Below are 17,301 nucleotides of genomic sequence, written 5' to 3' on the forward strand. Positions count from 1 at the left end.
ACCACATCAAGAAAATTTCCTATTTATCCTTACCTACTTTCCCCACCTCCTTCTTCAGTCATCAAACATAAAGTCAAAAGATAGAAAAATCAAACACATTGTAAAAAATGATCCCTCTTGTACTCATAGCAAATACTATATATTTGTTTTGTCAAAGTGGCACCAATATCAGAACTCGGATCCCAACGGAAATCAAACACAGCTTATATTGGCTCTCTCGAAGCGCCATACTTGACCTCGTACTGTCTTCCAGTCAATATCACTTTCCTAAGTCCTAGCAAGAGCACAGTTGAACATAATATCACCAGTGCTTTAATGAAAATCTGTTTCAAAGCATTATTAAAAAGTGGTTATATCGACACCTTATATTGGCTCTGCTTGCAGGTGCTAGGATCCCAGTATTACATTGACATCTTGAGACAATCTCAGTGCAGGAATCACTGAGAAAAGTGTTGCTTTTGTACAATTATTAATGTGCCTCCTGGGCAGAGTAAGAGGTTGATGGATCCAGGCAGTGTCACCGCTCTTATTTCACTCGTGTAGTTTCAGGCCATATTGAAGAGCAGCTGAATGTGACAATTCATAACACATATTGACCTAAATTCTCAATTCATGAAGTGTCAACTAAGCTTACGTATCCTTTCATCTCCTGCGCCGTTTCCTATTTGGCCCATGGTCTCCTCCTTTTCTTCTTGTCTTTAAAATTTTCATGACCTTTTGATTGTTTTCACCTACCATTTCTTTTTCATCTCTTTTTTCTTTCGGCCCTTTTCTTATAATTGTTACTTTGCTCCATCAAGGTACACTCCGGTGGGTCGATCCTTCTTCTCAGCTCCGGAGGGCTATGACCATCCCCTAGGAGGTGGGAGGGAGGTTTGGTTTGGCTTCCATCAATCTGTGCGGCCCGCCATGTGGAAGATGATGCTTAACATTGATGGTGAGAACCAAACGACAGCTGTTTTTATTGTTTACTGACTCAAACACAGTAGTTAGTATGTTTTGTAATACAGCAGTCCATATTTCAAAATATTCCAATATATATTAGTTTTGACAATGTTTTCTTTGTGATTCAGTCTTTGGTTTAAAAAAAGGAAAATAAAACTGTCTTCTTGTTCAGTCACACAGAAATTGTTTTCTCTGTTCCTCGGTCACAGCTGGGGAAATGAGATTTTAATAATTTAACAGTTAAGTTAGATTGACATGGAGCCTCCATGATACAAGCTATTTTTAGAGATTTGTGCATGACAAATTTACTTTCAGGGATGTTATGTTTGAGAAAATGTATTAGTTTTTATTTAACATAAATTTAATGTGACAGTGACATGCTCATGAGAAAGTTATAGATAAGATAGTGAACCCTAAATTGCCCCAGATGTATCGTGTGTGTGTGTGTGTGTGTGTGTGTGTGTGTGTGTGTGTGTGTGTGTGTGTGTGAATGTGGCAGTAGTGGAAAGTGCTTTCACTAGTCCATAAGACTAGAAAAGCGTTATATAAATGCGGTCCATTTACCATTTTGGCAATTTTTTCATCAAATCAAATTTGAAACTTTACTTACGGCTTGTTTTGGTTTTACTTGGTGATGTTACTGCTCGTCTGAGATCACAGGTTATTTAGTTTTAGACCAGTATATTTATATTATTATTATATTTTATATTTATATTAGTCAGGATGGAGGCAGCTCTGCTGGCTGAGAACCAGTTTTTTGGATACAAACTGAAGATCTAGTTTGGTAATTGGCTTGAGCTTGGGCCCTTGTCAGCAGATAAACTCTGTTTGATGACCTGTAATAGTGAGTTACAATTTCAATCTGTTATTATTTGTGGAAAATATGTGACAGACAGGGTGGTGGAGAATATGTTTTGCCATATGCACACTGTAGGAGGTTGATGGAGACCAAGGCTCTGCTGCTGACAAGAGAGAAAGTGTTTGTGTGTGTGTGTGTGTGTGTGTGTGTGTGTGTGTGTGTGTGTGTGTGTGTGTGTGTGTGTGTGTGTGTGTGTGTGTGTGTGTGTGTGTGCGTGTGAGTGAGGAGCTTGGAGGAAGGTGAGTTCTTGGCTGGAATGAAACTGACTAGTTGGTTGCTGTGGAGACAGGGCAGCTTTTGCGCACGCCGTTGTGGTTGTGTGTGTGTGAGTGTGGTTCTGTGTGGTTGTGGTTGTGCCTACATGGGTTAGACTGGTGGGTGTTGCTGGGGTCAGGAGGGTAGATGTGTGGAACATTTCCTTGAGACAGCTTTTGTTTGCTCCAAGTGCCTGAAGCTTCTCTATGTGAGTCTTACCCTCTCAACTCTCCTATTCTCTCTTTTGTCTCATTTTCCCGCCCTCTCATCCTTGGAAATCAATTGCCACCTCAAGTCCCTTGTCTGCTCTCCAACAACAAAATAGAACGCCAAGTGTTTGCAAAACATTTGTTTTCTGACTCTTCAGCAAGGCATCATGTACTGCAACTGCAACAAATTCTGCCTTCTGCACTCAGTATCATGGAGATCAAAAAGCGCAAACAATTGTAATTACAGAGAAATGACACCTTTCAATTTTACATTTACATGACTGACTCAGAGTTATTTCTGCACACACAGAAATGAAAATACACCTCAAGCGACGTCACTTCCTGTCGGTAGTCAAAGGCTCTCATGTCTTACGGTGTAAGATTGCGCGGCCATTAGCCTTCTTGTTAGGCATCATGCATAGGTGTAGTCAGAGAGGGGCTTATTACATCACGGCAGCTGAGCCACATTAACCGTCAACAACTTCTTCAACCTCAACACCGGGACCTCTTCATCTCTATATGCCCATTTTTAAATTTCTTTTGATCTTCTTTGTGTTTTGTCACACCTGTTCTTGTCTCCTCTAGATTGTAATATCTGTCTGATGTTGTCTTACCTATCGTATTTAAATTTTTCAGTGCGTCAGTCTTTCCATTTATTGAGGTAAAGTAGTGTATCAGAACAAAGGGAACCTGCCTACACTTGACAACAGGAGACTCTCCACAGACCACAGATTTTGCACTGCATGAATTGCACTTCATGTGTTCAGTCAGTGTTCCTGCTACATTTATTTTGCATGGTGGGCTAATTATACAACCATTATGTGATAAGCCTCGTAAGAGTTTCATAATAGCGACATTGCATTCCATCCCTATGTTACAGTTCATCTGGTAATCATGCATTGCTTTTGTTAATTGAAGCTGGGTATCATTTGGTTGTCTGAACATTACAAAGTAGCTACCATTTAGAAGATATGGACTTATGAAGGAGTTATAAACTGCTGAAAAGCATTATAGACCTTTATTTGTGTTTGTAAACGGCAACGACTTGTTTTGTGGGCAGAAACGAACTCATGGCAAAAAGTGACAGTTAGCGGTGTCAGGTGTCAATTTAAAATTTAGGAATATGGATCATCCAGAGACCCTCTCCAAATATTTTAATGGTTTGCCAACAGAAGACAGTTGTCCTACACTAATAGGCTAACCCATGGCAACGGGGTGAGGTTTCCTGACTGGTACTCACTTTCGTGTCAATGGGTCAAGGATCCAACTAAATGGCCAAAGTTACAGTGGCCAGACATCTTCGTGTTCTTTATGGAAAAACCCAGCTTTGTTTCTGATTGAGCTAAAAGAAACGCTCCTGCTTCCAAGTGCCTCCTTCAGCTGCTCACTCTTCTCTCTGAGTGCGCTGCATTTTGTGCATAAGTTGACAAACTTTATCAGAAGCTGGCCATGCTGGACTTTTGATTTCACTGTAGATGGCTTGAGGGATCATTGCATCTTTTTCATCTGAGTGAGACAGATGATAGTATGCGTGGTGAGAAAACTTCATACTTTTGCCAAAAAGGATTCACCATGCTACTATTATTAATGAATAATTTTCAGCATTTTGACATGCAGGTGTTCATCTAGTGCAACATTGAACATTTAAATATACAGAGATGGATAAATGTTAGACCAGTGGAGTGCACCTACATACTTAAGGTGAAAGGACTAATTGAAGAGTGGAAAGGGTCACATTATGCGCACCCAACTCAAAAGCTTGGTTCCATAGTGGAGGACCCTTGAGCTGCAGGGAAAGAACTTGATGTGGCAGCCAGAGAGGACTAGCTGATAGCTTCTGTCCTCTTTCACTTCCTATTGAACCTATACCGAAAACAAATAACGACCAAGAAATATTAGATAAGGTATAGTATCACCGTTTGGTAAGGTAAAATGATAGCAAATCAGGGGACAAGGTTACCTGTCCATTTTTTTTTTTTTTTTAAGCTTTCATACATTGACTCTGCTTTGAATAAGTGAACAATGAGAGAACAAAGTCTAGACTTTTTGGAATGCCTCTCTGTAAGACATCCTCAGTCATTATGTTGTAACACCAATGTTATAATGTGGTCACAAGGCTTAGCTAAGTTTGTGATCAGTAATAGTGTAAAGTAAATGCTATATCACAGACGTAATTTTACCGTATGCTCCATTCATTCATTAAATGCTTGCATTCATACTGACTGATGATATAGCTAAACTGTCTAAGAGCAATTTGGTGTGTTTACATGCTACTTCTGCTTACACGCTAATTTTGGTAACGTTGGTCAATGGTGTTTACCATTATGAAACAGCCCACTGAAAATACCAGCTTTGTGGTTGCTGCAGTAACTAATTTATCATTATTAGCGATATCATTGATTTTGCCTTTTTGTGCGATAAACAGTCGGAGGAAACCTTCCCTGTTTTGAAATGAGCACTGCAGAGATGAGCATTCCATATGATTTAATCAGTTGAGTCTGCCTGCAACCATTAACGTCTGTGTTTAGCTTCAAAGGGCGTCTGTTATGCCACTCCAAATTGGTCTTTTGAAATTGTCGGGCCACCTTTAATTTTCAAAACATAATATAGACAAACAAAGTGCCCAGTAATCTTTGTAATGCTATTTAAATGTTTAGCTATGATTTAACTGTAGCCAGTGGTGTAGTATTGTTACATTACAGATCAAGTTGTTGTTCAGTGTTGTGTGATAGCATAGCAGTTTTTTTTTTTTTTTAAATGACTTTCATCCTTGTTTTATCTTGCAGTGTCTGCCACCGCTTTCTACAAGGCCCAGCCTGTCATCCAGTTCATGTGTGAAGTGCTGGACATCCACAACATAGACGAGCAGCCTCGCCCTCTCACAGACTCGCACCGGGTCAAATTCACCAAAGAAATCAAAGGTGAAACTGGGGGATCTCAAGTGTGCCTGTATTTGAGAAAGAGTTAAAACAGATGATAAAAATGCATCATGTGGGCGGGCGGGGGATGGTTTGAACAGGAACGGTGAAAACATATGTCCCAGCCAGTCACACACAGATACATCCTTAATGCTACTCCAACACTTCATATTATTCACCAGGTTTGAAGGTGGAGGTGACACACTGTGGAACCATGCGGAGGAAGTACCGTGTCTGCAACGTGACCCGTCGGCCTGCCAGCCATCAAACGTGAGTCAGTCTTCTGGGCGGAGTGTGTCGATGGGTTGGGGGCGGGGCACGCGGTCCATAGAGGATGTGAACACCAGTCACCACCAAAAAAACCAAATAATGGCTGACTCATCCAACAGCCATGCGGTCAACGTTAGTCATTCATTAATGAAGTGCCTGTGTGGCTGCTGATCTTCTGTGTTTGTCATCCATATAAAAATACCACATCACCATACAGACATCAAAAGGAATGAACCATATCTATTCCAATGTGCCATGTAGAAATATGGTGTTGACATAGTATGCTGGTTTTTCTCTGCAGGTTTCCTCTACAGTTGGAAAACGGTCAGACGGTAGAGCGTACTGTAGCCCAGTACTTCAGGGAGAAGTACAACCTGCAGCTTAAGTACCCACATTTGCCCTGCCTGCAGGTGGGCCAGGAGCAAAAGCACACCTACCTGCCCCTGGAGGTGAGAGAAGTCATTTCTCTGTTATTTCTCTTTGTTATGGGGTCTTATATTAAACATAACTACAATAATGATGAAAACTGAGGGGTACTGGACAGCTTACAGGTGTGTCTGTGTATCAGCTGTATAAATACGAAGCAGGGCAGCTGCAGAAAAGCTTTTTCCAGAAAATCTTTTGCTGGCTAAATAATAACTACAATGATGCATGTTCCAAGGCTTTGTTCAAACTTTTGCCTTTGTTTCCTTGCAGGTCTGTAACATTGTAGCTGGTCAACGATGCATCAAGAAGCTGACAGATAATCAGACCTCCACTATGATCAAAGCCACAGCTCGGTCCGCACCCGACAGACAAGAGGAGATCAGCAGGCTGGTGAGTTGTGGAGACACCTGGTGAATCAACGTCTCTTTTATCACTGTCACAGACAACATGTTTAAATGCTGAAATGACATTAAGTGATATTGGTAACACTTTATTTTACAGGTCTGTTATTTCCTAATAATTTCTTGAAGGTTTCCTGTAAAGAACCATCTAATTTGGCACTAATCACAAGAAAAGAATAAACAAAGTTTTGAGACTTTAGTTTTAGTTTGTTCAGTTAGTTGTTGAATTTATTGTTGACTTCTGTAAGAATTTCAATGAAAGAAATTGCTTAATTTAAACCCCAAGGATTATTTATTACTCATCCATTTATCATTTGAATTTTTTTTCCTTCATTTATGCAGAATTGTATGTTAGTTTGTAGACACATTTTGCATGTTTAGCTCACCTGCTGACCTGCTGACCTTAAAAATTTATGCTAGCTTAGTATTTATAAATAACTGGAAGTGCCCCATTGATCACTCTCTAACTGTAATTAGTGCTAAATTATATGGATCTTTCCAGGAAACTTCTAATGAGATTATTTGGAGATAAATTGGAATTTACGGACCCGTAAAATAATAAGTAACCTGTTTTTTAATGCTGAAGTCGCCAATCATTCCTTCAGCATCAGCATACTATAAATTTAAGGTAGTGATATTTATTTATTTCCATATTGACAAAAATATTTTTTTTGGTTTTGTTTTTGAATGAAAGGGCAATTGAAAATCCATTTGGTTCAATCTTGATGGGTTTTTTTTTATTTTTATTTTTTTTACAGATGTTAAAATATAGTGAGTCGAACAAAAAAAAAAACCAATAATATTTGTGCTTTACACGCTATCCGGATTTCTCCATCGAAATGTGTCTATCAAGCAGAGCATAATTTCATGCTGTGCAGTGCCACAAACGCGCCATCATTCAGATGTTTAGGTTTAGATTTTAGAGGTCAAAAGTTAGAGCTATTGTTAGGGGTCATGGTGTCGCGGTCCTAGTGAAGGCGGCAGGTGTGGACACTGCCCAAGACAAAATGTTACCTGGGAGGCTAAATTCAGGGAAAGAAAATCCCTGTATCCAGAACAATATATGATATAATAAAATCATAGAATATTTTAACATGTAACCATTAACATTGATTTAAGGATGTTCAGTTTGGACAGCACCCCACAACAGTTTTATGAAATGCCTGTGTTGCTATGCATTGATATCCTAATTGCTTGTTTTGTAATCACCTCAACCAGATTCTCATTTTATATTGGTAACAGAGGTATATCGGTGTGTTTGTCCATTGCATTTGACAACTACAAGGCAAGTCTACCTAGGGTCAACAAAATGCCAGAGTCGTAACAACTTAAATGTGTGAGGCTGCTGCAGTGTCTGCAGCTTATGGAGAGATTGACAGACTGTACACCGACTGCCTCTGACCACCATCAGATGAGCAATGCGCATTTGGTACCTGTTGTTACCATATTAAACATCATCTCTCTGTCTCTTCACTCAGGAACAAAATGACTTGTGGTGGCAATGGACTTTCTTACAGGAAAACATTGTAGACATCATTGTAGTGGCATTTTCATTTAGATGTACCGTTGCTTGAAACTGACAGGGCAGTGTGGGTAGAATAGCATAGGTTGAGAGGCAGAAGAGGATAAAACAAGCAGATAAGCCGTGGTTGTCAGGACAACATAATGAATTCTTTAATGAATTTGGAAATGTAGCCAGCTGGTCTTATCATATACACTGTTTGCAGTCTTTTTGTATTAGGGTGCTGACACCTGACATTCTGTGGCATGTCACCAATTTCTCATTCGATTTTTTTTTTTTTTTTTTTTTTTTTTTTTTTTTTTCTTTCTATCCACTAACATACTAGAAAATAATAGAAACAATAAAAATGCTAACTGCAAGAGAGAAAAATTGTATAAAAAAGTATAAAAGGAAAGAAATACCCATACATACACCAGAGAAAACCAATGCCTCATTAGGGTAAAAAGCATAGGACTAAAACCATGATAGCATAAGCACTTGGGACAGCGGCAAGAATTGTAGAGATCACATTTTTTTAATATAATACCCACTGAACTACTGCTGCACTTTGGCCTCATTCTTAAGAGAACTCAGAGCTGTGTCACAATATACAAGTTCTGTCCTACTTTACAACACTCGACAATAATTGTCTACACTGGTAATTCACAACAACTCAATCAAATTTAGCTAGTGCTTCGCATAAAGACTGAAAACTAATAGCTTGTTTGGCTTTTTTTTTTAAATATACACAGAATAAACAATGTGAATATAAAAAATAGAATAAACAAATGACATAATAACATGTTAATTAGTGAGCCTAAGAGGCTCTGGTAATCAGATTTTGTTAACTATGGACTGAGCCAAGCTAGCTGTTTCCCCCCGTTTCCAGGCTTTATGCTAGGCTAAGCTAACCAGCTGCTGGCCATAACCAAATACTAACGGATAAGACGGATAGGAGAGTGTTTTTGCTCTTCTCATCTAATTCTCGGCAAGAAAAGCAAATAAGATTTTTTCCAACAATCTCAAACTATTCCTGTAACCATAACAAGCCACGAGTGATTGATTAAATGAAGCCACAGTAGAACACATAACTGTATAATATTACCTCTTAGCACTGCAGGGTTCTTCACTCATGCTATCATCAACTGCCTTAGCCTGACCAATTTTCCCACCCGTCTTCCTTGCAGGTGCGTAGTGCCAACTACGAGGCCGACCCATTTGTGCAGGAATTCCAGTTCAAGGTGCGCGACGAGATGGCCCACGTGACGGGGCGAGTGCTACCCGCCCCCATGCTGCAGTACGGCGGCAGGGTGAGCACAGAGCACTTTATGGTACCCTTCCTTTAAATCACGCCCATTCTCTCTGTTTGTTTGACACGCTCTCCCCTTCCTCAGCTTTATTCCACTGTCTCTGAGGGGAACTAACTCACTGGCTTCTGTTTGAACTTCATGGTGTCAGTCTTTTTGGCTTATTTTTTGTGGTTGAGTCTCGATAGTGCAAAATTTGATTCCACCTTAAAAATAAAAAATAAAGGCGATTGCTTTATCAGTTTCAAACAGGACAGGAAACACTTTGTCCATCTGCCGCAAGGGTTATTTTGAATAAAAAAGAATACTTAGATCATGATTGGATAGCTTTTGATCTATAGATCATTATGGAAGATGGAGCCAAAAACTTACTAGCATTGCCTAATGTTAGTCTTCATTATTAAACTTAGAAATGGGTTTAAGAGGTTTCCGAAAGAAACCTCTTAGTTGTATTGAGACTCAACCATAGTGTTGATTAACATCTGTCTGTTTATCTTCTTTGAGGAGACACACCTGTATTATTGAACATTTCCTGTGTGTATTACAGAGAACGATGATACCATTATGTACACTACGCTGAGCATGACACACAGTTTACATACTCTATATCCCATCACACGGTGCATCACACTAGCTTTTTGCAACAACATTCAAGGTTCACATCAAAACCACTTGATATTTGTTATTTGACTTGAAAGGTAATGTTTCTCTGATGAGAACTGAGCCTTTTTGCAAATGCATGTTTCTTGGAGTGATTTTATTTTTCTTCTCGGAGCCTGAATTTGTGTAGAAAAACGAGTGTGATTACATTTTGGGTGTGGATGACGAGTGTGTGTGGTTCTGTTGGGGTTTTTTTAGAAAATAGAAGTGTATGTATGTGAGTGCGTGCACACTTGTGTTGTCTGCCTACTCAAGTGTGAGTCTGTATGAATAGTACGAATGTGAGTTTTTGCCCACATAATCATGAGTATATGTGGTGAGACTGCGATGTTGTTTCAGAACCGCACTGTAGCCACGCCCAGCCACGGGGTGTGGGACATGAGAGGGAAGCAGTTCCATACCGGGGTGGAGATCAAGATGTGGGCCATTGCCTGCTTTGCCACACAGAGGCAGTGTCGGGAAGAAATCCTAAAGTATGATTATTTACTCAAGTTTTTTTTTTTTTTTTTTTTTCCTGTAACATTTTCATACAATCTTCTCTGAGATTCTGTGACCACTGTGCATGCGGTGATGAGTATATCTGTGATAGTTTAAAAGACGTTCATTAGATTGCTATTCAAACCACTTACCAGTTTTGCCTTTCTCACTGTAATTATGTTGGAAATGATATTATTTGTGTACATTTGTCTCCATAAATTGTAATCTGGTATTACTTGACCATTTCTGTTTTTAAATCAATCTTGTATCTTAACCAGTTAATACCAGAGGGACAGTGTACATTCATGAAAAATAATCGTAACTATATCAGTTACACAAAAGGATCGTTTCCATCTGTAGCCCCTTTCCAGATATTAAAAAAACCCACCCAAAAACTTAGTATTGTATAAGTCAAAAAGAAAAATTCTCACGTACATGGGAAAATGCAGTACCTGTACAACCACTCAAAGTGGAATTGCAAGTACTTAGGTAGGATTTCTCAACTCCAGGGGTTATGTGACATGATGTCAAAATGGATGTCAAGACAGTAAATACCAAACAGCATTACTGTAGACATGACTACACATCAGTTTGATTTTTGGCATTCTGGATAATAAAAGTTGAGTAAATAGTCAAATACATATATTTAAAATTGAAAACTTTACTTAATAGACATATTATTATACAGTATTTATGCTGTTTGCTTATTTTGTTTTTTCCAAGCTGGACCACAGAGGGCTCAAGTTTCCAGCTTTTCCAACCCTATTCTCCTGACTGTTTACCCTTTGCTCCCTTCCTTTACTCATGCAGGGGTTTCACAGACCAGCTACGTAAAATCTCGAAGGATGCCGGGATGCCCATTCAGGGCCAGCCATGTTTCTGTAAATACGCCCAGGGAGCGGACAGTGTGGAGCCCATGTTCCGACACCTGAAGAACACCTACGCCGGACTGCAGCTCATCATCGTCATTCTGCCGGGAAAGACTCCTGTCTACGGTTAGAAAACTGCTAAAAAACAAATATTAAATTAAACTCCATAGACATGTTTGCGGTTAAGACTGTGCCAAAACACTATTCTAGGATTGAGTGCTGGTGCAATATTCTCTCCTCCTCAGCTTTCCAAATGTATGTCAATGGAACAGCCATATTGAGGAGAATGTGCTGCACACTCTATTAAAAAAATATTCCCTCTGTTTCTTATATATTTTTCAGTGTTTTGTGTGTTTTACTCAGACTGAGTACCTTTTCTTTTTTTTCTCAAATCCTAACGTGTTTGCATTTGTGATTGCTCTCTTGTAACTTTTAGACTCAAAAATGTTTGACATTTACTCGTAAAGCTTTGAATTACATTACTGAACATGAGTTGAATAGTATTCCACTGCTTTCCTAAATCTCCATTTTGACGGCTAGATTTTGAAAAGTGACAACTTCGTAATGTATGTGGTACTTTTACACAAGGGTGACATATTTAAAAATTTTAAATATTCTTGCTTTTTTATTGCCGTCATTTTTTAAACACCCATAGCGGAGGTAAAGCGTGTGGGAGACACCCTCTTGGGCATGGCCACCCAGTGTGTTCAGGTGAAGAACGTGGTGAAGACGTCACCTCAGACCCTTTCCAACCTCTGCCTCAAGATCAATGTGAAGCTGGGAGGCATCAACAACATCCTGGTGCCTCATCAACGGTCAGTCATGCTCTCTCTCTCCTCGTGAATGGCAATGGCTGCTAACGACTTAAATTGTTAAAAGAGATCTTACGTTTTGTGTTAGTTTATATAGTAACATGCATGCTACCTGGCAACAAGACACTTTCCTATTTTCATATTAATTTTGTTTGTATAATTCATGTCTTTGTTATGTTTCTCTATCCATAGACCCTCAGTTTTTCAGCAGCCAGTTATCTTCTTGGGAGCAGATGTCACACATCCTCCTGCTGGAGATGGGAAGAAGCCTTCAATTGCAGCAGTGAGTTTTTTCCTCATTTTCCACCTCAGATAATCTTTTGATTGGCATTTCTTTGTGATTTCTAATCTCTTTTTTACTCCCTCCTAAACTCCTCCATCTCCCCCTGCGACCTATCACCGCCACCCCTCACTTGTGCTCCTCCCCCCCCCCCTCCAGGTGGTAGGTAGTATGGACGCCCACCCCAGCAGGTATTGTGCCACTGTGCGGGTCCAGAGGCCCCGGCAGGAGGTCATCCAGGACCTGGCCTCCATGGTGCGGGAGTTGCTCATCCAGTTCTACAAGTCAACCCGCTACAAGCCCACCAGGATCATTTTCTACAGGGATGGAGTTTCAGAAGGCCAGTTCAGACAGGTCAACTCCTACTTTTTTTTACTTCTTTCACAATAAAGATTGGTTGGAGTCATAAGGAGGCAGAATTTTCTTTACAGTTTTTTACGAGTTATATTCTAAATGTTTTAGATAGACACGGCATGTTTGGGTAATTTTTCTGGTTCTGTAGCTGATGTATACTTGTGGGAATGTGTGTGCTCGGACTAGTATATCACTTCAAATAAATACCTGATCATATTGCAAAAATATTTTTCAATCACAACTTTTTAAATGAGAAATGTTTTTAAAGTGGAGAACAAAATTCCCAAATTTCTGGTATTTGAACTATGAAGTTAATAATATGATTGGTTGTACAGGAGGGATATCAAGAAATTCAAGTAAGGATCCGTATCATCCACAAATGATAGGGCAACATGAAAGTAAAATGACAGATATAAACAAGGACATAAGAGTATACAGTTTACAGTTTATGGAGTATATTATCAACGTATTTTTCTTCAGTGGTAGTTTTAATTAACATTTTGAAGGTGATTTTTTTTTTTTTTCTCGGCTTCCTCAGGTGCTGTATTATGAGCTGCTGGCCATTCGTGAGGCCTGTATCAGCCTGGAGAAGGAGTACCAGCCAGGCATCACCTACATTGTTGTGCAAAAACGCCACCATACACGCCTCTTCTGTGCTGACCGCAATGAAAGAGTGAGTCCCCACCACACACAAACACCAGTACACACACACACACACACTCTTTTAGTATGACACAGCGATGGTACCCATTAAAGTCAGTACACTGTGTTATGTTTTAGTACAGATTCTTTTTGATGCTCTGTGCCAGCATGTTAAGTACTTGAAATGAGCATCCTTAATTACCTTTTGTTGTCAATTGGACTGTTCACCCTCCTAACCCCTGTAATTGCATTCGATTAAAGCATTACAGCCCAGTGCAAACCGAGAGCTCTGGAGTGGCACTCAAGGCCCCCAGAGTAAGACTCAGCTGGTAACAACCTTATTTTCAGTACAGGCACTCTCATGTGGAGCATTAGGCTCTCTGGGGCATTTAGCATTTAATTGGTTGGTTGGGAGCACTTGGTAAACCTTTGCCAGGGTCATTCCATCAACTAGTTCTTTTTTCAGAAGTTATCATTTTTAATTCGTGACCTCATTTAATGCTTTAAAAGCTTTGTTTTCTGCTGCTATTTTCCCGCATCTTCCACTTCCTGTTCTTGTTGTTTTTGTTTTGATAGTGGAACATAGAAAAAAATCAGTCAAAGGGCAGTAGTAGAGACTAACAGACCTCAACTTTGCTTTTGTCAGGTCGGACGTAGTGGAAACATTCCTGCTGGTACTACCGTGGATACGGACATAACGCATCCCTACGAGTTTGACTTTTACCTCTGCAGTCACGCTGGAATACAGGTCAGACCAGTCTCTTGTCTTCTTTGCCCAGCCTGCATCACACTCTCCTCCACTAAAATCTTAACATCTGAATGCTTGTGTATTTTTGCGTAGTCGTGCATTTTTTCAAATATATAGTGAACAAGATTCAGAAAAAAAATGGCCACCAAAAAAAAAAAAAAAAAAGGAAATTGTTAATTTTTAATTTTTCTTTTCTTGTACTTATCTGAAGTTAGATCCTCAGGAACTGGAGTTTTTCCCCTGGCAAAATTTGTTTGAGAACCAAATCTAGTCATTATGGTCATTTTCAGACGTCTTAAAAATACTTTTTTTTTTTTTTTTTTTTCAAAACAACTGAAAAAGTTTTCTAGTTCATTGGAAGGTATGATGAAACTTTATCGAGAGCACCCTCAGTTCTGCAATGACTGTGTGGAAATGGCAACACTTTGGCACAAAACAGACAACAGCTGGACAAAATGTTGCAAACTGCAGCAAAAATCATATGGCAGGATCCCTTGGAGAAATTTACAGCGTTTACAACAATAGACTACAGAAAAAGGGACCCGAGATCCTACAAGGCCCCTCTTACCCTGCTGATCATCTTTTTAGCTTCCTTCCTTTTCAAAGACTGAAAAGTATTATAACTAGAACAGCCACGTTCTGCAACAGCACATACCTGCCTGTTCGCATCCTTAACTCCTATATCACCAAATCATATTTAGTTTTTTATTTATTTATTATTTTTTAACCACACATGTGTAATTGTTTAACTGATGTCATTTTATGTTTTTACACTTGTTGTCCTGTTGTGTAGTTATGTGACGTCTGGGGGTTTATGTTTCTTTTTTTGTTTTATGTGAGCTCACCAAAGTAGATTCCTTTCAGTTATATTAAAATGGCAATGAGGTACTAAATCTTGAATCTGAGTCTAATAGTAATAGAACTGTGTCATTTAATTGTTTTCTTCCAGGGCACCAGTCGGCCCTCCCACTACCATGTACTGTGGGATGACAATTGTTTTACCGCTGATGAGTTCCAGCTGCTCACCTACCAGTTGTGCCACACCTACGTGCGCTGTACCCGCTCAGTCTCCATCCCTGCGCCAGCCTACTACGCCCATCTGGTGGCCTTCCGCGCCCGCTACCATCTGGTGGACAAAGAACATGACAGGTAAGGGGGGAAGATAGTGAGCAGAGTAAACAGCAGTTTCCTCCTTTTCACTCTGGATGTTATATTTATAGAGAAGTGTTTTAATAGCAGTTGTGTATTTCTTGCAGAACGTGCCAGATTTTCTTGAATGCCTGCCATTATTGTTGAACATCCATCATAACTGTTTCTCTCTGTTTCTACTCTGCAGCGCTGAGGGCAGTCATGTGTCTGGTCAGAGTAACGGTCGGGACCCCCAGGCGCTGGCCAAAGCTGTTCAGATTCACCACGACACTCTGAGGACCATGTACTTCGCCTGAGCTACACCAACCCTCCCCAATCATTGCCACCCTTAACACACACACAAACACACACAGACGCAACCATGCACGCCTGGCTTGTCAGTCAAGGATCCTCATAGGTGCAAGTCCCGCCCCCCACACGCCTAGTCAATCCGGACCTGACACTGTGCAGAGGAAAGCAGGGAGGAGGGAGGGGAAGAGGCACCCCCACACTGGACTGAGGATGCAAACGCTGCTTTAAAAACAAACAAGAGAGAAACTCAGCACTATTATGCAATATTAAACCAGCCAACTAGTTATTTTCACCCTCATCAGGCCCTCTTTTCATTGCCCCTCCTATCTGTTTTCCCCTGTTTGTCTCCTTTACTTGTGGCCTAGTGGGTGTTTTTCTTGTTTGTTTTTACTTTTCCCCTCCTTTGGCACAGTCTCTCTCTATGATCTACTAATCTGCCCCTTTGCCATCTACAGTACCTCAAGTCAGTTTGAGCAGCAGCACTTTTACATTCTGTCAGTTTTACTGTAGTTTGTTGTTGATTCTCCCCAGTGTTTGAAACGAGGGAGCAGAGAAGGAAGGGTCAGACTCTGGAGTTTTTCAGTGGTGTTTGATTTCTTTTGGAATATAATTATTTCGTTGGACGAGAGGTCCTCCCAGTTGCCACCTTTTATTTTTCCTTTTTTCCTCTTGTTTCCAATGTTCTGTCACTTTTCACTAGTGTGTGAAATCACCAGTTACATGTATGGAGCAACATGTTCTTTTGAGCACACTGCCACCTGTTGGCGACGAGGTATAAATGCCCCCTGAAAGTCACAACAAGTTGTTGTTGTCTTGTAAGGTTTTGATTTATCTTTAGCAGTCAGCTGTCACATTTAAATGGGGGCAGTTTATATTGGCTGGTATATCAATTGCTCAATTGCAGCCATCTATGGATTTTATTTGAAGTATAACACTGTTATTTGATTCTGGTTGTTATTTTTCCTTTCTACATTATGTGAAACATTTTATGATTCTAACTTTTTTTTTTTTTTTTTTAGTCATTTAACCATGTAATCTTATATTTTTAATCTCAGTAGTCATCATGCATTAATTTCCCTCAGTGCTTTATCTCACATTTCCTTCTCTTGAGTTTGAGATGGTGGTTAAATAGAGATCATGTCGATGGTTTCCTCTAGTGCAATAATCAGCTGAACGAAGGGAAGAGGATTTTAGGGGACTTAAACAACTCAAAAGAACAGTTACACATTTCATTTGAAAGTGAGTGTCCTTGATAGGAGAAATGTTTGACACTTGCAAGGCACTTTCATGTATTCCTCGTCTGTGAGATGATTGATAAGCATGTTTTATGAGTTTGCCTTTGCTGTTGGGCAAAAACGGTGTAACTGCAGTTTTAGTGATTTTCATGTGTTTACTTGAAGGATTTTATGCGCCTCTGTGGTTTCAGAATATTTTATCATCAATGGGCATAATCTCAGAATACCCGATTATCAGTTTTTTTCTAAATTCCTTAAAAGTACCCATTTTAGAGAACAAAGCTTTTGACTTGACAGCAGCAAAAGTGAAGTCTAAAGGCCATAAAGACGTAGTATTCAAGTGCCTGGTGGAAGTTTAAGCGTGTAATGGTCAAAAGCTGCATAAACTATTATAAACATCCTGTTTCAGTGGGCAAAAGAATCAGAAAGGACATTCCAACAAATGGACAGCATAAGATAGATTGAAGCATGAAAGTTTCACCCAATGCCTCTTATTCTTCTAAACAACCGTCTACTGACTTTTCTATATATCTCATTCAACTCATCCTAAAAATCGGTATATTTATTATGTTTGCCTATACAGCAGTGTTAGCTGTTGGCTTTGCTTCGGAGCAGCATTCGAGCAAAGCAGGCTGTCATTTGCTTAATATTCACCCGATATGGATCCAGCTGCTACGGTGTGTTTGTACCCAT

General features: G+C 39.8%; 1 protein-coding gene across 2 annotated transcripts in view; it reads left to right on the plus strand.

Annotated features, from left to right (window-relative positions):
* The window catches only part of LOC120783578 (protein argonaute-3), a 31,917-nt gene extending 15,579 nt beyond the window's left edge, over positions 1-16,338 (plus strand). Inside the window, exons 5-19 of one of the 2 annotated variants that reach the window (XM_040116636.1) lie at positions 801-937; positions 5,055-5,189; positions 5,369-5,456; positions 5,758-5,905; positions 6,153-6,272; positions 8,972-9,115; positions 10,091-10,224; positions 11,039-11,223; positions 11,753-11,912; positions 12,102-12,192; positions 12,349-12,543; positions 13,082-13,216; positions 13,832-13,933; positions 14,883-15,082; positions 15,270-16,338. In XM_040116636.1, coding sequence (XP_039972570.1) covers positions 801-937; positions 5,055-5,189; positions 5,369-5,456; positions 5,758-5,905; positions 6,153-6,272; positions 8,972-9,115; positions 10,091-10,224; positions 11,039-11,223; positions 11,753-11,912; positions 12,102-12,192; positions 12,349-12,543; positions 13,082-13,216; positions 13,832-13,933; positions 14,883-15,082; positions 15,270-15,378 — 2,083 coding nt within the window. In that variant the 3' untranslated portion in view covers positions 15,379-16,338. The remainder of the gene's footprint in view (positions 1-800; positions 938-5,054; positions 5,190-5,368; positions 5,457-5,757; positions 5,906-6,152; positions 6,273-8,971; positions 9,116-10,090; positions 10,225-11,038; positions 11,224-11,752; positions 11,913-12,101; positions 12,193-12,348; positions 12,544-13,081; positions 13,217-13,831; positions 13,934-14,882; positions 15,083-15,269) is intronic. The other variant, XM_040116637.1, reaches the window with a different exon arrangement.
* Positions 16,339-17,301: the final 963 nt, after the last annotated feature.

The sequence above is a fragment of the Xiphias gladius genome, chromosome 22 (assembly GCF_016859285.1).
Source record: "Xiphias gladius isolate SHS-SW01 ecotype Sanya breed wild chromosome 22, ASM1685928v1, whole genome shotgun sequence".
Classification (NCBI taxonomy): Eukaryota; Metazoa; Chordata; class Actinopteri; order Istiophoriformes; family Xiphiidae; genus Xiphias; species Xiphias gladius.